This window comes from Cygnus olor, chromosome 1 (assembly GCF_009769625.2).
Source record: "Cygnus olor isolate bCygOlo1 chromosome 1, bCygOlo1.pri.v2, whole genome shotgun sequence".
Classification (NCBI taxonomy): Eukaryota; Metazoa; Chordata; class Aves; order Anseriformes; family Anatidae; genus Cygnus; species Cygnus olor.
Window position 1 is genome coordinate 137887173 of NC_049169.1, and position 19819 is coordinate 137906991.

The 19819-nt window shown below is 41.8% G+C and overlaps 1 protein-coding gene across 2 annotated transcripts; it reads right to left on the bottom strand.

Annotated features, from left to right (window-relative positions):
* Positions 1 to 2356: 2356 nt before the first annotated feature.
* On the bottom strand, positions 2357 to 19520 carry RP2 (RP2 activator of ARL3 GTPase). 2 transcript variants are annotated; one of them, XM_040535239.1, is made up of 5 exons: positions 19236 to 19520; positions 11366 to 12031; positions 9679 to 9793; positions 8446 to 8531; positions 2357 to 4983 (listed from the first exon to the last, which is right to left on the bottom strand). In XM_040535239.1, the coding sequence occupies exons 1-5, from the start codon at positions 19374 to 19376 to the stop codon at positions 4900 to 4902; spliced, it is 1092 nt and encodes a 363-aa protein (XP_040391173.1). In that variant the 5' UTR covers positions 19377 to 19520; the 3' UTR covers positions 2357 to 4899. The 2 variants fall into 2 exon arrangements, with proteins under 2 accessions (XP_040391173.1, XP_040391184.1); XM_040535250.1 differs by lacking the exon at positions 19236 to 19520 and adding an exon at positions 13537 to 13905.
* Between the last annotated feature and the right edge of the window lie 299 nt (positions 19521 to 19819).

Sequence of the window (19819 nt, forward strand, 5' to 3'; positions counted from 1 at the left end):
GATGACTTGTGCTTGACCGATGCTGCTCACATTGTGCAATACATTCTGGGAAGGACCTCATATGCTCCAGCCATGAAGTTGTACATAGCCAGAGATCATCACTGGATGCATAAAAAAATAAAGGAATGAGCAGTTGCATTTTTTTGTGCGCTCAGAAAACTTAAGAGCTTTTAAAAAAGTGTCTCACTTCCCCTCTTTTTTTCCCCTCTCTTACTCAGAGCCAGTAACGATTACACACGCATCAGGAAGACTACATGACCACAAACATAGCCAGCAACAGTCTTATGGCAGTCACGCATCCTGATAAAGGCAGTAAAAAGCATTCTTCTATCTAAATGGACACCAAGATGACCATAACTCCCAGCCATTCAGTGAAGCCTCCTGTACGCACTGGTTTTACCAGGTTTGCTTCTCAAGTCTTCCATATCGAATGGGTGCATTGTTCAACCTACAGAGGCAGGGCTCTGACTAGACGGTTTTAAGAAAAACCTCCAGTCTGGCAATGCAGCAAGCTGTTATTTTCAGAAACTTACCCTCAGCAAACTGCTACAGCTCCTATTGCAAGTTCTGAGACACCGAGGGAACTGCGTGGACCACCACCGAAATGCTTTTCAATGAACACGGGAGCAAAAACGCAGTATTAGAGCACTCAGTGTAATGGTGCTGCAGCCCACTTGCACCGTCCTTCTCAAATACACGCTTACTAGAGGCAACACTTACGATCAGCACTTATTCATAGCTTTTAATACAGTCAGACTAGAATTTAGATGTTTTAGACCAGGTTTAAACATGCCTTGGAAGAGCTATTCCTGCAGACCTCCAAAGACTTATGTCAATCACCATTATGGATTCAGAAGGCTCACTTATTAATTGGGGGGGGGGGGGAAGGCATAAAAATACAAAAGAGCCAACAAGGAGCTAAACACAAATTAATAGAATTTAGGAACTACTGAGGCTGGCACCTGGGTTGCTTCTAGACCTTAAAAGATTCATTTCACTCCAGCTTTTATTAAATCTTTAGGAAAAAAGCCTAGGAAATTGACAACTTCTACAAGATATTATCAGCAACGCTGATTTGAATATGCACAGAAAGTTGAATGCTGCATGAATAAAGCCTAAATGCTTAAAAGCCAGCATTTAAGACAAGAAGATATTCAGCTACAGTTCTCTCTGAAGCATAAGTCAGTAAAACTCATTTTTGCCCCTATTAGTCAGAATGACTGAAGCACATATTTTGTAACACAAGGTTTCAAGCTCCTTTTTGGAATGGAAAAAATTTGTCCCAGTTATGTAAGTGCAGCCTGGTATGTGGATTACTCTTAAATACATGCATTTTATGCATGACTTATCTAGATAGGACAAAGGAAAGTGGGTGACTTCCTAGCAACTGGGCACAGATACAAAGCTTCTGCTGGTTAGTATTTGAGGATGCGACTGGTAAAAATTATGAAAATATTTAAGCTTTGCTATTACTTAGATAATACATTTAAAAAAAAGATTAGCAAGCAATTCAAATCTAATTGGGGTGTAAGATTTTAAACTGTAAAATAGTACAACAGCCGAGTGCAAATCAGAAGCTTTTATTCTTTTAAGCTTCACAGCTGAATCCAATCACTTCAACAGAAGATTATATTGATACAGTACTTCATGTTCTTAGCACACATTTACGCTTTGTGAAAGTTACTCTAGACTAGCTCTAGCAGGAAAATTCTCATTTTTAACCAGTTTAAAGCTGAGATTGGAAATTTATTAAACGTTTACCTGCTTTCAGGAGTCCTTTGATCTTAAGTAGAACACATAAAGGAATTAGTTTCTAAACAAGCAGTTCTACTATTATAAACACCACAATCTGTTTTTCATGTGCGTACATTGCTAGCATCCATCTAGGACCCAAAGAGGTAAGCACAGTTAAAAAGGACAAAACTCCTACATGTTAAAACAAAACAAACAAGCAAAACCAAAACAAACGTGCACACAGAGTGACAGAGCAGGAAAAAGTGCTTTAACAGTTTTCATCCTTGAATCTCTGTACTTGTAACTCTACAACTTGACATAAGAATATCTTCCTGCATATTCTACTAGGAAAACTGCAATGTAAAGTTAATCATATCTTCAGTGACTCTGGGGAAGAATCCCTGCTGTCAAAAATTTACTGGGTTGGAGGATGGATGACTGCACTGCTGTCAAAAATGCATCTTTTTTGGTGGATGGATGACTACAGAGTTTGATGCTTATTTTCAGTTAGCTGTGAGTATCTGACAACTTAAAGTCCCTGTTTAAACATGGAATTCTGTTTTAATATTTAATTATATTCTGCAATGGCTTGCGATTTAAGAAAGTCTTCCAGAATCCAGAGTTTAGATTTGCAATGTTTATTATGAATTACATTCACGGTGCAATGGAAATTACACAAAAAGATAGACATAAAACATACAAAGACTACATGAAGCATGTACCATTCTGTAATGCATACAATACCTGGTGAACTCTTATTTAGGCTAGAAGGGTTCTTAACAACTGTTAAAAAGAAATTGAAGTCAAAAGATAAATAATTGGATTGAGAAACTCCTTCATTATTTAGGTTTTTAAAAATTAAAAACCCTTTATGTTGCTTAGCATACTAGCAACACAAAAAAAAGCAATACCCTGCTCTTTCCCAGCATGTAAAAAAAGGTTTTCACTATCTCAAGCCTAGATTAATTTTCAATCAATCATCCCGTCCTTCATCAAAAGTAGTCACAAAAATCAATTTCGCACTTCGCTTCCAGATCAGGTTGAAAATACAAAAAATAAACTGTAACATATACATAATTATGTGTCAGCATATAAGTTTAGAAATATTGTATGTGAAAGGTTAGAGATCAAGATGGTCCAATACATGTACTACTAAGAGAAATTACACAATGACAGTTTTGAAGTACATTCCACAACTCTGTCCATATCAGAAAAATGTATTTACATCATGTATCCAGAGTAATTCCAGCAGTATTCACTGACAAACCGTGCTAGTGCTTTGTGGACAGATCCAAAGATTTGCAGCTGATTTCACAGCCTCTCCTCACACGTTATATATATAAAAAAATCTAGCTGGCTAAGTGCAAATAAGCAGCAATTTCTTCCACCAGTCAGATTTAGGTGGCAGTTTAATTTTATTTCACTCTGTCAAATAAAAACATTTCACAGAAGTGACGTTTTTCTGATCTTCAGTATGCTAATGGTTTAGTGACTTCAGGAGATATTCTTCCTTATTTAATCTATGCATACTGCTATTAAGAGGTCCTAAGGACAGATTCTTGATATCTAGTTTAAACTAAGGGTATGGATTTGCCTAGCAGTGACAAAATGACAGCCCAGAACATCTCCTGGGCATGACAGAACTATGAATTTCAGGAGAACAGGTTCTTTCACATACTAATTCTAAAAAAAGGTTAGCAAGAGGTGTATTCTCAGCCACCCACTTTTGGGACTCTAGAGCTGTGAAACTGATGAGTTGCGCATCTGAACTGAAAATGAGTCTCAAGCTCTGGTTTTTGGACAGATGACCATAATGAGGATATTACTGCTTTAGCACCTCAGCACAGCCAGCATGTGCTCAATGGATTGTAAAGGCTACATATATTGGCAAACCACAATTTTAATTAATAAATTTGGTTTTGTGCATTTGTATGCACAACCTGTTCAAGAATTACAGAGGGCTTGTAAACCTGGACGTAACCTTTAAGTTCCTGCAGGAAATTGGGTGAGGATCAAACATGCCCAAAGGAATTAATCATGTATTTAATATCAGTATAGATATGCACTCTAATATGCACTATAAAGAAATAAGCATCCTTACTGATCGCTATTCAAACACATTTTATATGTAAGTAGCACTTCTTCAGTCTGTTTTTAGAATTAATCTGAAGTAAACCCTACAGCACAGTGTAGTACTTCACAGCCAATTTTTCAGTACTACTACTGAACTTTTTTGTAAAGCCCTGCTCTTGTGGCTTAGCAAAGAAAATACTCTTAAAGCCATCAGAGCCCTTCCCTGGCTCCAGGTTGCTGTACGTCCCTTAGAGCAAACAACAACGGTGCCAGAAAGTCATTACTCAGAGTCCAAGGGCACCTCAGGTACATCCCACATGTGACGTGGGACTACCAGAGGCAGCAGTATCTCCAAAGACCCTGAATGGACCTTAGACCTCTGCATCTTCAGCTGGGCGCTCACGCTCAGAATTCACCTTAGAGCAGAAGAGTCTAGCAAGTGCTCACTCACCAGCTTGCCGGTATGACAACTCTCAGCTTCAATGTGCCTGCAAGCAATTTTATTCAAAAAAAAAAAAAAAGACGCCAAAGCAGAATTAAGCAGATAAACATTTTAAGTCACACACTGCTTCTGAAAGCATGATATAAAGGAAGAATCATTCCAGACTAAGCTTTCAGAAAAAAGTCATCAACTACAGCTTCCTCTCTGCCCCCCAGTGAAGACAAATTTGCACGCGGGAAAGTTTTGAACAATGAGTGTCACAGAACTGTACTTTCTAAACTGTGTCTGAGTTAAAGTTCACAGTTATTAATGCATCAAATGTGTATCAGCATTGCACTTGTCAAATGTCTTCCTATTAGATGTTGACAAGAAACATTCAAATGTCAATAAGAGTTTAGAAATCACTGTAAAAACTAGTACAAAAGTTCCATGGTTTCTGGAGCTGGCTTCAAACATAATGCACACAAGGAGGTATGAAATTTACTCCAGTTCAGGTAATGTGGTATTAAAACTTCCAAGAGCTTTAGAAAAGGAATATATGAGAAATACAAAACCAAACGACAAAAATTCTCTGATACTACTGAAGTGTTCAAGCCAAGTGACATCCAAGTGTTGAGGCAAACCATACGTGAGCATTTGTGCGTTAAACTTCACATTCCCATCTGCATTTCAGCAAAGTTGTAGAAATTGTCTACATCTTGAGACGCTGATGCCTTGCTCTCCGATACAAAAACCTATTTTATTAAACAAGGGAATAGTTATGCATCACTAGTAACAAGTTCAAGTAGTTTTTGCTCATTCAGAGCCAGTCATGATTCTATTTTTTTTTTCTTTTCATAAGAGGCACCAATTGCTTGGTTTCCACTATGTGTTAGAACAGCCTTTGAATCCTCTGAGCCCTGACGCGCCCCTTGTTACTGTGACCTGTTCCTAGCAATCACGTGAGCTGCAGTAACCCCAGCCTTACATTGACAGGAATCAAAAGTTTAGATGAAATTATTCAGGAGTCACAGCTTCAGCTAGTATATGGTTAGATGTATTTTGCTTGGTAAAGTCAAACTCTGTCTGCAGGGATGGGAGTAGGGAGAGAGTGAACACGACAGGGATGACAAAACCTCAGGCTACCATTAAACTTCCATTCCACAGAACCAAAGTTTGGAAGAAAAACTCCCTTGCATTATATTCCCAAAAAACTTACAGCTGCTTCTTCTTCAGATTTTTTTTTAAACAATTAGACTTTCGTTTTGTAAAGAGCTATTCTGAAGTGCACTGGAAATGTAGAAATGGATAATTATAGAAATGTAGAATTATTCCAGATAATCACACTCCTACAGTGCTGTTTTTCTGCTTCAGCTCAGAGTACCCTATCAACATAAACTATGACAGTTCCTTAAATTGGTTTACTTTTAACATGTTCTAAGATGTATATCCTTTTGTCCAGCCAATTTCTGGTTTCAGAACAACAACTAAAACAAACTATTTCATCACAAAGCAAGCAGTTTCCTAGACTACTGCTTGCAGGTGCAATAGACTCCTGTTTGAAGGGACACGACAATATCTGCTAATTATTTGGCAGTGTGGTGATGCAACAGCAATTTGTACCACGGCCATAAGAGCTGAGCATGTTCTTTCAGTATCCTTACCTACCAGGACATTGCAATTTACATTTTGCAGAAGACTTTATGAGTTACAAGGCAAATGAACAGTACTGAAAAAAATGCAAAATAATAATAAAGGCAGAAGATCATACCAGAAAGAATGTCAGAGGTAAACAGTGCAGATCTACCTAGTCCACGCAGAGTGGAACTCCACTTAGGCATATATAGCACACAGATCTCCTTGTAACACATTGTGTCTACCAAGCAGCTCTAAAAGCTCCGGTTGAGCTATTGCTGATGAACTTTTCTACCCTTTCTAGAGTATCTCATGAGGTTTATCAGATTTATTTCAGAAACAGATGTCTGGTAAAATTAAGTTTATTAATGGATGAAGTCAGTAATTTTTAACTGTGGCTTTCAAATGCAAATGTAACTACCTGCTTAAAAATCAGACCAGCTTCCCACTAAGTCTTACAAGATAAGATATCTTCCAAAGAGCTTTTGTCATTGCTTTGTGACCAAGGGTACCTACACTTCTTTCTGAGTACTGTAACAACTCTCAGACTGCCCAAATGATAAAGGCAACCAGCAATGAGGTGAAAACATTTTATAGAGCATTCCTGAAACTTGTGGTAGTATTAAGTCTGAAGTTTGTCACTCCCTAAATTACTTCTAAATTATGTCCTAAGAAAGAAATACATTTCCTACGAATATAGGCTGAGAGAGCTGGGGCTGTTCAGCCTACAGAAGAGAAGGCTCTGGGGTGACCTCTTTGCAAACTTTCAGTACTTGAACGGGACTTATAAAAAAGACGGAGAGCGACTCTTTGCTCAATCAGGTATTGACAGGACGAGGGGTAATGGTTTTAAACTAAAAGAGGGGAGATTTAGATTAGATGTTAGGAGGAAATTCTTCAGGTGGTGAGGCACTGGAGCAGGTTGCGCAGAGAAATTGTGCATGACCCATCCCTGGAGGCATTCAAGGCCAGGCTGGATGGGGCCCTGGGCAACCTGATCTAGTGGGTGGCGTCCCTGCCTATGGTGGGGTGGGTTGGAGTTAGATGACTGAGGTCCCTTCCAACCCAAGCCATTCTACGATTCTGTGACTCCTAAAAATGCGTAGTCATGATATTTAAGTATCTAGAGATCCATAAAAAATGCAGCATTGATCAGATGTTTTGGGGTTAAGTTTTTATCTAAATAAAGGATAGTTAATTCCCAGGAAGCCCAAAGTCCTGATTCTTAATTCATTGTAACAAGTGTTTGGAAAGTTAGGTAGACTTTACTGTGGAGCCAGGCTGTAAAGAGAAGTTTTGAACCCACGAGCAAGAAGTAATTCCACATTTGTAACCTTCAAGAACAATGATTACTTCACAGCAGGAAGTGCATAGTCTGAGTTTCCTGGATGCATCTCAGATCCGGGCATTCACTGCATTATGACAACAGATGCCAGTCATTTTAGTGAGGAAAGTATAAATTCTTATATGTTCTAATAATTAATATCACTTCAGCCTCTGAATAGAGAAACTGAGATCTAGAAGAATAAGTTAATTACCCACCCACTATCAGCCTTGTTCTGTATGAAAAGAATGTGTTAACTATACCCAAAAAAAGCCACTGTAAGCTCCCAGTTAAAGAGGTGAATTTTATGGTAAAACTTGCAGAGACTTCTGGGTAGCAGGAAAGAATCAGTAATAGCACCGTCCAGACTGTAGTTCTTGCACTCTCCAGACTCAGAGATCTGAATTAAGGCCTGCAACACATCAGGGTTTTGCTGATGCAATAGTAAATCCAAAACAAAAGCATTAGCTGCATTTCAGATGTCTATGACTTATTAGAAGACTGTTTTCCAGAATCTGGGCAGTCTAGTTTCCTGAGCAATTCTTTTGAGAGGAACTGAAAGATAGCAAGGAGCTGTATGGACACTGTATGTCCCAAGGACATTCTAGTCGTCTTTGAGCAGCTTGAAAGCAAAGGGTTTGTCCCTTTCCTATTATCAGTAAGGCTGCTTCCTTGCAGCGCTCTAATTGTTACCAGACACTGTCTCAAATCCACTGCCATTGAAAGGAATGGGGACAGCAACCAAAAAGGAAGTATGGTATGAAGAAGCTACAGTAAAACAAGTTGACAGAAGAAAAAAGCAAAGTATATTTGAAGGAAAGCATTCTGCAATATCATTCACAGCAAAAGTAAATCTTGAGAGAAGCTGAAATACCATCGTATCTTTGTCAGGGTTTAATAAAGTAGGACATGACAAAGTAGACTTCAGCGTAAGACTTGGAGGAGAGCTTTACCCTACTACATTTATAAAATTTGTTTTTACTACTATGCGGAATAACAGTTTTAGGTGGAAACACACTATTCTTTAGTAGATATGGGAATTTAGTACTCTTTCCTAGGGGCAACTTTTCTCCTCTCCTACAAGCAAACTTGAGTTTCGAGTAAAACAAAGAAACAAAAACCTCACAACTGGGATACTTGGATTTTACTGCGCAGAAACATACAAAGAACAATCAGTATGTCAAAACTACACCTCGACCACAAAGTATCTTAGATGTCCTATAACATTTTCTGCTAATAAATCAACACACCAGCTTACCTTGGTTCCATTAAAAACATCATTTACAGTGCTTTGACATGCTTCCACAGCACCATCTCCATTGAACTCCAAAGCAACCACTGGACCTAGAAGATAGGTTCACCTAGAATCAATGCCACTTTTAAGCATTAAAACACTAGATTTCTCATCCCTTAAGGAACTGTGAAGCTTTCAATAACCATTTGATTTTTTGTTGTTGTTGTTTGAGCAGACATAATCAGGATAAAAAATAAAAACACTCAACCATAACTTCAAAGCACAGTGTTATCTGAAAAGAAAATATCCGCAGTTCCATGCTCATTTTTGCAGAGGCTCTAGCAGGTTTCCAGTTTTATTTCTTGAAAGGCAGCAATGGCACAGAAATGCTAAAGAGTGGAGGGCATCATGGAAGTGAGTCAGACTATACTGCTCAAATAGTGAGCCATTTCACAGACATCTGGAGTACGACTGAGTCATTCAGGCATTTTTACCTCAGTACCAAGATAGCAAACGGCCTGACTTTCAGACTTGTTCTCACCCCCCTATTTCCAGATCCCCTTTCTCTTCTTTCATTTTGAGCATGTTATTTCTTCCCACATGGCTGCAAACTAGCCCTTTAACGAGACTGTCATCTGAAAAGTGTAACTTTTGTCCTATTCTTGCAATGAGCACCATGGACCTCATATTATTATGAAAAAAATGCATGTTGCTGCTATGTTTGGGAGCGTGTACTGAGCTTCAGCATATAACAGATGGCAAGATGTCAGCACTTCCACAGGAACAGACAAAAACCAATTACAGACAAATCAACAAAAAAGCTTCTGAAGTACTCTGACAGTACACCGTTTATAAACAGGAATTTAACACTTGCCTGCTTTATAGACATCTACACTGATCTGCTTAAATGTTGTACAGAAACACTGAACATCTAGGTGGCTCACCTCTACTGCAATAAGCCAAAATATTTTGATTATAGAAACACAAGCCTTTGTTGACCACCCCAAACAGATCTGCTGGCGCCCCAGCTCCTGAGCTATGCAGTTGGGCCACTAGAGGAGGGGCAGAGCCACGAAGTACACGTGGATTTGTTCATTTCTGATGCTTTCAGTTTTGACTGGATCAGGGCCTGTCTGAGGCTTCCAAAGTTCACCTCAACTGGCTTTACACTGCAGATTTCTCCTTCCTTCTCCAGAATGCTCCACTGCCAGCTGATTTCTTTATCAAGAATAGAAACAAAACAATGCATAATCTCACCTTTTTCAAGCAGTGGAATGAATTCTGATGCACACTGACGGAAAACTCTCTGAGCATCCTCTGCTTTCATTGGGACTTCTTTGGTCTGTACCAGCTGAAAGCCTTTGCCAGTCATCTATTAACAGATAAAGTTAAAAATGTTTCTAAGGCATACAGTCCAGCTTGAGTATCCAAACTACACTGGAATAGACCCATATGCATTAAGCCACAGAGCAAAGGGACCCTTTTTGCTCCTTTCAAAGATCATTTGCTTCTTCTACATTTCTGTTTATTTTCATTCCATTCATCCAGATTTACTCCTCTGCCCTAGTGCACCTAGAGGGGTAAATGTGAATTTGTGTTTTATATTATGGCTCAGGTTGTGTGTTTTTTCTCCCCCTCAATCCCTCACAAGCTGAAACTAATAGGAGTTAAAAGCATTCAAGCATCTGGAGTCAAGCAGTTAGTTCTCATTAGTCTGCAATAGTTCAGACAAGTATTAGCTCAAACACTCATCTATCCACTGCTCAGTTTTCCATTTTGGAAAAAAAAAGTTACAAACTTTCAAACACACACAGCTTTTTACTTCAGATTCAGTATGAAATTAAAGACACGTGAAGAAGAAACGACTATATTTGTACTTCCAAATCATTAATTAGTCTACAGGGCAGTAAGATTGCCATAGCATTTGTCTAAACTAGTCTTTTAGAATCTCCTTAACTATTATTTTTAAAGGGGACAAACACAGGAGAACACTTCTAATACCCTCTTTACTGTAGACGATCCTTCTTCAGAAAAAATACCCAAAAATATCTCCCTTAACTCAAGTAGCTGTTGGTAGCTCAGTTCCATGAAAATCCAACTGGGGGAGGCATGGAAACACCCTAGAGGTTTTTTTTTTTTTTCCCTTGTAATTAAAAAAAACAAGGCAAGGAGCTCCATCAGTTGTTTTGTTGCTCACACACCACTGGAATCAGCAGCTTTTGCAGATACCTCTCTCAAGCTGTAGCTCAGTTACTGGCTCTGCTCTGTCATCCCTGGCACTCCAGAGCGCTAAAAGCAGCCAGCCACTCCCAGATTTTAGCCCAGCGAAGCCCAAACTCAGCCAAGCTTAGGAGCTCCTGCCTGACAGGAAAAGAGACAGCACCAGCTATTTAAGTAATCAAAGACAGCTGACCAGCTGTGACAAATACTCACCGCCTTTTCCAGAAAAAGGATAATCCAACACTGAGTTGTGGAAGGAATAGAGAGGGGGTTAAAATTTAACATGTTATTTTTAGCTCTGTTAGCGCTGCCAAAGCTTTCAGGACAGATAGCCAATTAACTTATTAGCTTATTGCCCCAGAAGTCACAGCTATCAAGGCTATCTCCCTTTCACAAGCGTTGCCAATCCTTTACATTTGGCCAAGTTCACCAAATGAACTAACGTTTTCCTCAGAGCGTAGGTTTGGTGTGCTGTGCTGGAAAAATACGTTGAAACTATTAAAGGACAGATGTGCCAACTACAGGATGTCAGCTGTAAAATAACTGTTCAATCAGATGAGCTCCATTCTCTTATCTTGCGATAAGGCTTTAAGAAGTGCAGTTGATTAGCATGGTTAGTAGACATGCAGAATCTCACCATTCTCCCTTCAGTAAGCACCATGGCTATCCAGAGGAAAGTTCAATTAGAAACTCATAAAGCTGAACACAGAAGAAGGTCACTTACCTCATCAATTAACTTTCTGGCATTTGCAGTTGTATAGTCACCAGCAAAAAACACAGCCAAACACGATTCCTCGCTGCTTTTCTGTCTCCGCCCTCGAGTTATTGGTATTATGCTCCTCATAGCATCCGTAGAAATTCTGACAGCTTTCAGCTCTTCAGAGCTGGGCAGAGGAACATAATCCTGAACCACAACATTCTCAGGCAAAAGGCCCCAGTTATTTTCTCCTGACACAGGGGTAAAGTCATGGATGTTGCTCCACGTGTTATTGAAGATACTCAGTCCAGCATCTTTAAATTGTAAAGCAAGCTCAGGGTAATAGTACTGGAAACAACCAAATTTCATACCTGTGGAGGACTCAATAATGGGCTGGGTAGCACAACACAAGAATACCTCCAGCTTTCTGCAGTCCCGAGTGCGAAACTGTTGGCAGGCTACTATGCATTTGCAATCTTTGCAGTCACGGAAAAACACGCTGCCTTTTATTGGTCCTAAAAAGATTTGGCAGTTTACACAGTCATCAATAGTGATTGTAGCAGAATGGTCAAATATGTAGATGCTACAGTTCTCACAGTCCTGAATGACAAACTGTTGCCCTGCTACTTTTCCAGGCAGTCGACCCACAGTTTCATCTTTAAGTCCAGAAAAAGTGTAATCTTTTGGGTCAATCTGAAGAAGGAAGGAGAAAAAAAAAAGTGAAAGTTTTCACATACAGAGAGTATTATCATTCCAGATGTTAATTGGTGTGGATTAGCCAAGATATTACAGAACTGTACAGGATAACTATTCTTTGAAGAATATTCTGACAGGTTATCAGAGTGATGAAAGATTGGAGGAAACTCTTTAGGTAAGCTACTGGAACACACATTATTGAGGTACAACAAAGAACCGAAACAAAACTTGAGATACTGCAAAATAATTAAATAAATAAAACCCACCACAACTCAGCTTGTTCTCTAATAAGGAAATGGGGGGAAAAAAGAGAGCTTGCTCTGAGAGATCTAAACCGTTCCAACAAGAACAATTGTCCTGGGTATTCCGCTAATAACAGTAATAAATGAATTGGCCAACGTACTTAAAGATTCATAAAGCTAGGAAGAGAGAGTATTTCAAGCAGCTCTCTTGGTCTTGTGTTACCACACCTCGACACATCGCAAGGAAACCTTGCTACCTCCAAGCAGCATCTCCTTCATTATGTTTGCAAACAACAAAGAGCTTGCTTATCCATGCCACAGCATTATCTTGTGCTAACAGCCCTGGGATTTTTGTGCTAACAACAGCTACATGACTGTGTTAGCTATGAGTAACAAGCACGCGCTGGCAGTGCTGGTGTACCGGTCACGTTCGCAGACCTCTCCTCCTCCACGCCCCAGCATTCTTCCGCCTGGGAGGGACACTTGAGGGGAGCCGTGGCACTCCCCAGCGCGCTCCGCTCCGGGGTGACCGAAGCTGCGCTGCGCAAGGGATGGCATGTGATGCAGCACGGCGAGTACAGCAGCTGCTGCCATAACACTGAAGGAATCCGAGCTGGGTTACTTGACAGTCACGGCAATGATGCTTCCCAGAGCAGATTCTACTCTGCCCTCTGGTGCAAGCTTATTAACATAGCAGTTGGAAGTATGCGAGTACCTGAACTAGTCTAACACTTCACAAGCCTCCCACTTCATTCAGCCTGAAGGCCTTAAAGCTTGTGCACTGTAAGCAGGGTTACTGCATTACAACAGCTCCCGGATAGCTCGATTTGGATGAAATTCCTCCTCCCCAGTATTTCAAACTCACACAAGATGAGAGACCAGAAAAAGGTCTCTAGTCTCTAAAACCACAAACCAGGATGGGCTTGCGTCAGACGTTCACTAAAACAGCTCCCTCTATGTAGGTTTTGTCCAGAATAGCTACTGGAAGCTCTAAGTGTAGATTAACTGACCAACTGCGCTTTGATATACATCATACCTGACTTCCTGACACGAGACTAAGTTTGCAGCTGATGAATCTTCTCCATGAACGCAACCCAGAAATCTTCCCCTCAGCCATATTCAGTATCACTAGTACACATCCAGGAAGAGTTACAGGACTGGGAGTCTCAAATAATAAGCAGCACAGCATGGAGACCCAGCTGTATGATTAGGAGTCAAACCCTCTAAGATCTTAAACAAGCCTCATGTAACGGTACTTACTTGGTCCATCAGGGACTCTCAAGACATTGAGAGAATTTAAGCATCAAAGTTGCTGTTAGACAGATTCTTCCCATGCGTCTCCTAGTACATACATGCACGCACGTCTGTGTATATGCACACACACGTCTGTATTTATATACTTGGGAGACAGACACAGTGCCTTGGAAACAGGGTTCAGAGGAACAGTTACTTCTCTTAGGAAGGAGAAGTTCAAAGTTTCCGGAACTTGCAGCTTTTCTGAGACTTAGCAACTACTTGTGTCCTTCTAAATCAGTCTCTTCTAAAAGCCTCTGAAGCAGCACTAGTTTGTCCTACACTGAGGTCTTTGCAGACATGTGTGAAACTTCACCTTCACCTTGCGATTTTATTTAGGCCTACATGAAAAACACTGGTTAGTCAGCTAACCCACATGTTACAGAGTCTCAGAGATGCTCGGAGTGAGCACTTGAGAAAAAGAGCAGTATTCGTGTTTAATGATAATCTGTATTGATTCAGGAGCTCAATTTTATTTCCCTGATGTGAGTTAAGAGTTGTGCAGTGATGCAACTCTTATTCTCCGTTTGTTCACCACTCTAGGGAGTTTGCCAATTTCCTTTAATTTTGCCTTGAGTTTTCCTTTTATGGAGCAAGAGTATTTATTGACTAACACAGCCATAGGCACTAGAGAGACCGAACAAGACAGACGTCAGCACTCTCCCTGCCACACCAGGTTATTGGCCTTGAGAGCAGACAGTAACCCGAGCAGCTGTAGCGCATCTGAATATTTCACTTCCCCTGGGTAACAGAAACACCTTAGAGAAACAAGCATCAAAGCAGAACTATAATTTTAAGGATGCACACACACTTACCACCGAGTTTCATGCTTAACAGTACTGAAGTCTACAGATATCAACAGGTTAATGCTACATCAGTACATCCACCTTTCTTCCCCCGAGACAGACTGCACTAATTGCTTAAGCAAACAAAGCAGACCAGGAAATACAAAGCAACAAAAGATAACGTTTGAAGATTCATACACTGATAACCAGGGCTACTTAGATTCTCTGCCTACTCATTTGGTGAATTTTTGTTGCAAAATCTTGAGCATGTGGCAGGTCAGCAACAGAAAAATCAACAGGTTGGTAACTCATCTACCTATCGTTCACATTTGGACAAAGCTTCACAGAACCCTGTCCAATTCTACCCATCTCACCCAGACACAAGTTTTATTCCCCATCCCTTAATAGATGTAATTTTTTTTAACTCCTTTTTCCAACCTGGTGTAAGTCCAAACAATGACAGTATTTACAGATGCAACTTTAAAACTACTCTTAATGCTTTCATCTGAATTTAGAGACAGTTTTGCATTGATAGATACAGGCAGAGCTCAAGAGTTGAAACCTTCTAATCAAAGTGCTACACGTAGGTTCAGGAATTACTTCATATAGTAACCTAAATAACCAGATATGATGATTAAAAAAAAAAAACCCTGCTGGTTTTTGCCCCCTAACAGAAGAAGTGGACATCTCATCTTTGGTTGTTGGAAACAGCATCGGTGGTAAGTCCATTACAAAGGACTGGAGAATGAATTGTAAGAGTGAAGATTATAAAGCACAAAGAAAGGAGAGAAGTGAAGGCAAGCAAAACTTTGTCATTGTTGCTTTGAACTCTAGCTAGTTCTCCTACAGCAAGTAAAAGATGTATTAAGCAGCTTTGCTTCCTGCAAACACTTGTCTTGCAAAAAGGCCAAAGGCCAGACATGAAAGCAGCAGATGAAGTACATCTCTTCAGCCACCATCACCCAGCTTACCGGCACCATGACCAGGCAGCTCCCATTTGGGAAAAGACCAAGAAGTCCTAGACCCTCACAGTTTCCCATGGAAGCTGTCCCTAGAATCACCAAGGTTCCCAACAGCTTCCTTCTGGTATGAGTTCATGTGCTAAAAAGACTTTTTCACCTGGTCGATCAAGAAAGGAGTCTTAGTCAGCAATAATATGCCACTGCAAATACAAGGAGGCACTGCAGTTCTTAATGGATTGTGGTTATCCCCTAGTTCCTTGTCTCTACCCTGCAAAGAAAACAATTTTAAAGTCTTTCTAAACCACTGACACAAAAGTTTTTTTAAATATCGTTTTCAAAAAATCATTCCCTCTCTCTCTAAATCGTAACAGACAGTATTTCGGCTGCAGACCTGTCTGCACTTGAGGGTATATGAGTTGGCTGCTGACATGGTGACATTAAAAACTGCAGGTACAGGGTGGGTACATGGACTTAAGAAGCTTTACGTACTAGTTTTGTCAGTAGGGGAATTAACAGAAAGGAAATAAGGAAAGTGCATTCCAGGCCTATACGCTTCTGCGCATTAATACTTATATGGGATTGGTGCCCTTCAGCACTGAATTGCAACATCCTCTGGAGAATGGGTTTGTTGAAGTTACTCACCTCTGGCTGATGTCTAGATTCCTAGGCAGCAAGAAAAGGTGGAAAGAGGTACAACACATGCAGAATCTAGTATTAGCACACTGTTTTTAATCTTGGAGTATCTCCTGTACACCTGGACTTTAAACGTGACCAGTACAACACAAAGCCGCATTTCATTTTGTTCTTCATAATCTTCCCCCTTTTTCAGCATGCCAATAATAGCAGTAAATGGTCATTCTCACACTTTTCTGAACAACAAACTGTTATCAAATACTACAGATAGAAAAAGAGGAAGAAACAAAGAGCTCCTGCACACTTATCAGACTTAACTTAAAATGTTGTTTAATATTAACCTGTTGCCTGTTTCTCAATTTGTAGACTACATTTTGAGAAATACAGTAGTTTTTCTGGTGCACTGAGAAGCTTAAGGGAGATGCATCAGCTCAGACCACTCCAGCAAAATCCTCAAACGTAAAGTAACTAGCAGAAGACTATGATTTATGTAGGAAGTTAAAGTTCTGTTGTTTTGTTGTTGTTGTTTTTTAAAGTTTGAACACAGCTATCACAGCCTGATAGTAATGATTGTTACATGTTCCCTATCAAGTAAAGCAGTTTATCTGCAAATCAATTGACATGAAACAAAATCTTAACTTGTTCCTTCAAAAAGGGAAAAAAATTCTGGAAGGAAAGTCCCTCTAAACTTTGAACATCACTGCAATCGTAATTCATCTAATCCTATTTCTTTGAAGATGAAAAACAACAGAAAAAAAACAAACCACTATGCAGCTTTTTGTGCTTCTTCTCCTGCAAAGAAGATCACAGCTCACGGCTTTATCAGCCACCTCAAGACACACAACCCCAGTTCCTCTCTACGTGCACCCACATTCTGTTACTGTTGTGAGTTATCATTCTGGTCCTGCACGTAACACTGTTTGGTCACACAAAATGCCGTAAGGTAGGAGAGGAAGAGGGAGACTGAGAACAGAAGTGCAATCTTATGTTCCAGGTGAAATCACAGCTGAACGCTGAGTAGCTTCAAGCACCACCATTTACTTTGCTTAACTTTAATTCATTTATCAGCATCTTACAGTATTTCACGTTTAGTTTTCTGTGATAAGGTCCATTTTCAGGACTATTACACGGGAGTCATACGGTCACAAAGACTTTATCTCAATACTCTTTGGCTAGGTCTACACTACCAGTCAGTACCACCAGTGACCTTTTAACACCAGAACACAATAAAGATGCCTTGCTTCAGATGCAGAAGCAGCAGTTTTGCTGGAGGAACGCCTCAAGTTCAGAGCTCCTGCCAGCATAGCTGCCAGCCAGTTGTCACCTCTTTTCCCATCCTTGAACAAAGGAGCAAAGGAGCATGCACACGCATGTGCCTACACTGCTCTGCCTACCGTAAGCATGCCAGTCTGGCATTCATTTACAGGAAGACAACTGGAGCATCTGAGCAGCAAGTTACCCACCTGTAGGAACACAGAGGGTATCTTGTAAGAACTGTAGGCAATTCCCAGCTCCACCTGCAGAACCGCGCGACATAACCAAAACTGCATCACTGCGTACGATAGCCTGAAATTAGAACATCCCCTACCCAACACATTATTAAAAGTAACAGGAAACGAACATCAAAAGACAACTCTGTCAACAGGTTTGCTAGTGGATGTGTTCAGGGTTCAGAACACAAATTTGATGCAGTTGATGAACAAGAAGGAATCTTAATACCACAAGTTTTCCAACTGACTTCAATGTAACTTTGCATACAAATGAGTAAGTGTAATATTTGTGATGCATCAAAAAAACAAAGACAGCAATAGAAAACAGAAAACGTACCAGAGAGAATACCTAAAGCTAATACATTGACACTGACTTAGTGTCACTGCATACAAACTGGGATGAACAAAATTAAGCGCAGTAAGCGCTCAGTATTCCTTTACCTAAGACCAAGTGTCTCAGCACTGCCCTCCTGCTTCGATGTGCCAAGTACACACTTAAAATCCCAACGGCTGCAGTGAGCTGCAGAGAGCAAGAGAAGTGGGCTGGGACATCCAATAGCTGTTCTTGGGCTGCATTGTACCAAATTAAGCAGATAATTTGACGGCTTCCACAGTTCAGCAGAACAGCCTGAACTCATGGATTCTTCCCGTTTCTCAGAGTCTTTTATACAAAGAGGAAGTTGTATACGCAATATATTACATGCTTTTTCCCACCCCAGAGATAGCTTTTTCATGCTGTAATAACCCAGTCTGTTAACTCGCACCTACTTCCAGCATGTTAACAGTCACCTCCTTAGCCAGGAGGTTGGTTGTTCTCCAAATCAAGTGTTTCTAAGTCCTGATTTTCCTCCTGTTACAGTTTTAGAAGTTAGTGCCACGTAAGCAGATGAGGTAAAAGAAATCTCATATGAGCTAAGCTTTACCCGATCAACTTGCTCTATGGTTAAATGATACCGTTTCAAGTGCTCAGTTAGCAATATCCTTTTGCACAGGGATTCATTCTGCTCACTGTAAAACACGGTTTCAGTACAGCGCTCTCACTGTAAGAACAGTCCATCAGCAAGTCGGAGCAACAAGCCCAGCACAGATCAACCTTCATCCTCAAGGAGCTGATTCCTCTGGGGCATGCGCACGCTCTTGTGCGCATCTCCACCAGAGCTTGTCTTAATCTACTTGAAAGACTTAAGGGACACCCTAGAGCACCTAGCCAAGTTAAAAAAACAAGCAAGCTGAGCATTCAAATAAGCTTACACATTTTCTTTCCTACACTTGTAAAACATGGCCTAAAGGTTTGGGGATTTTGTCTGCTCAAAACCACACGAATTAAGTTTATGCTCTGCCCCGTTTTCGCCTTCCCCACGCAGAGGCTACCAGAGAACGAGGAGGATTATGACGGCAGGGCATTTAGGAAACGAAACCTGGGACGAAGCGTGCTGAATGCAGGACTTAGGTGCTGAGGCTTCAAGAGGTCAGGAAACGGCGCCGGGAAGGAGCTGCCTTCACCCACCCCTCCACACCGGACCGCTGGGATGCTTCTATAGCCCCGGGGGCATTTAAAAAGAAAACAACAATAAAATAAAATAAAAAATAAAAAAGGAAACAAAGCCAAGCCCCCAAGCAGCCCCTCAGGAAGAAGACACACGGCTGCCAGCCGCAGCACACGGCAAGTTTCACCCCTCCAACAGGTGCCGGAGGCGAGCTAAGCCCTGAGGGGAGCCTGAGGCGAGCCCGGAGCCACGCGGCGAAGGCAGGGACCGGGACCGGCACCCGCCGAGCCGCGCCCCGGGGCCCCGCACCTTGGCCCGCTGGTCCCAGCTGTACCGCGGCGCCTTCTCCTCGCCGGACGCCGGCTCCCCGTCGGCTCCCGCCCCTTGCTGCTGCTGCTGCTGCTGCCCGCCCTGCGCCGCCTTCCTGCGCTTGGAGAAGAAGCAGCCCATGGCCGCCGCTAAGCCGCCGCCGCCGCCTCCACGGCAACCGGTAACGGCCGCCGGTAACGGCCAACGCCGCCGCCGCCGCCGCCGCCGCGCGCTCCAACGGCCCCGGCGCGCGCCCGCTGGCGCCGCCCGGCCCTGCCCGCGGAGTGGGCGGGGGAAGAAGAGGCGGGGGGGAGTATCGGGAGCGCGCGCGCCAGCGCAGCGCCGTGCCCGCGCCCCGCCCCGCTTCCGGCTTCCCCCGCGCGCGTGCCCGCCCCCGTCTCCCGTAGCGAACGCGCGCAGCGGCCCCGTTCTTCTGCCGAGCCCCCTGTGCGGCTTCGCGGCAGGGCCGGGCAGAGCTTGCGGCTGGGGGAGCCTGACAGCCCCTCACCCACCTCCTCCAGCTCACTCTTGAAACCCAGCAGCCCTCCCAGATTTTCACAGATTCTACACGGATTTGCAAAGTT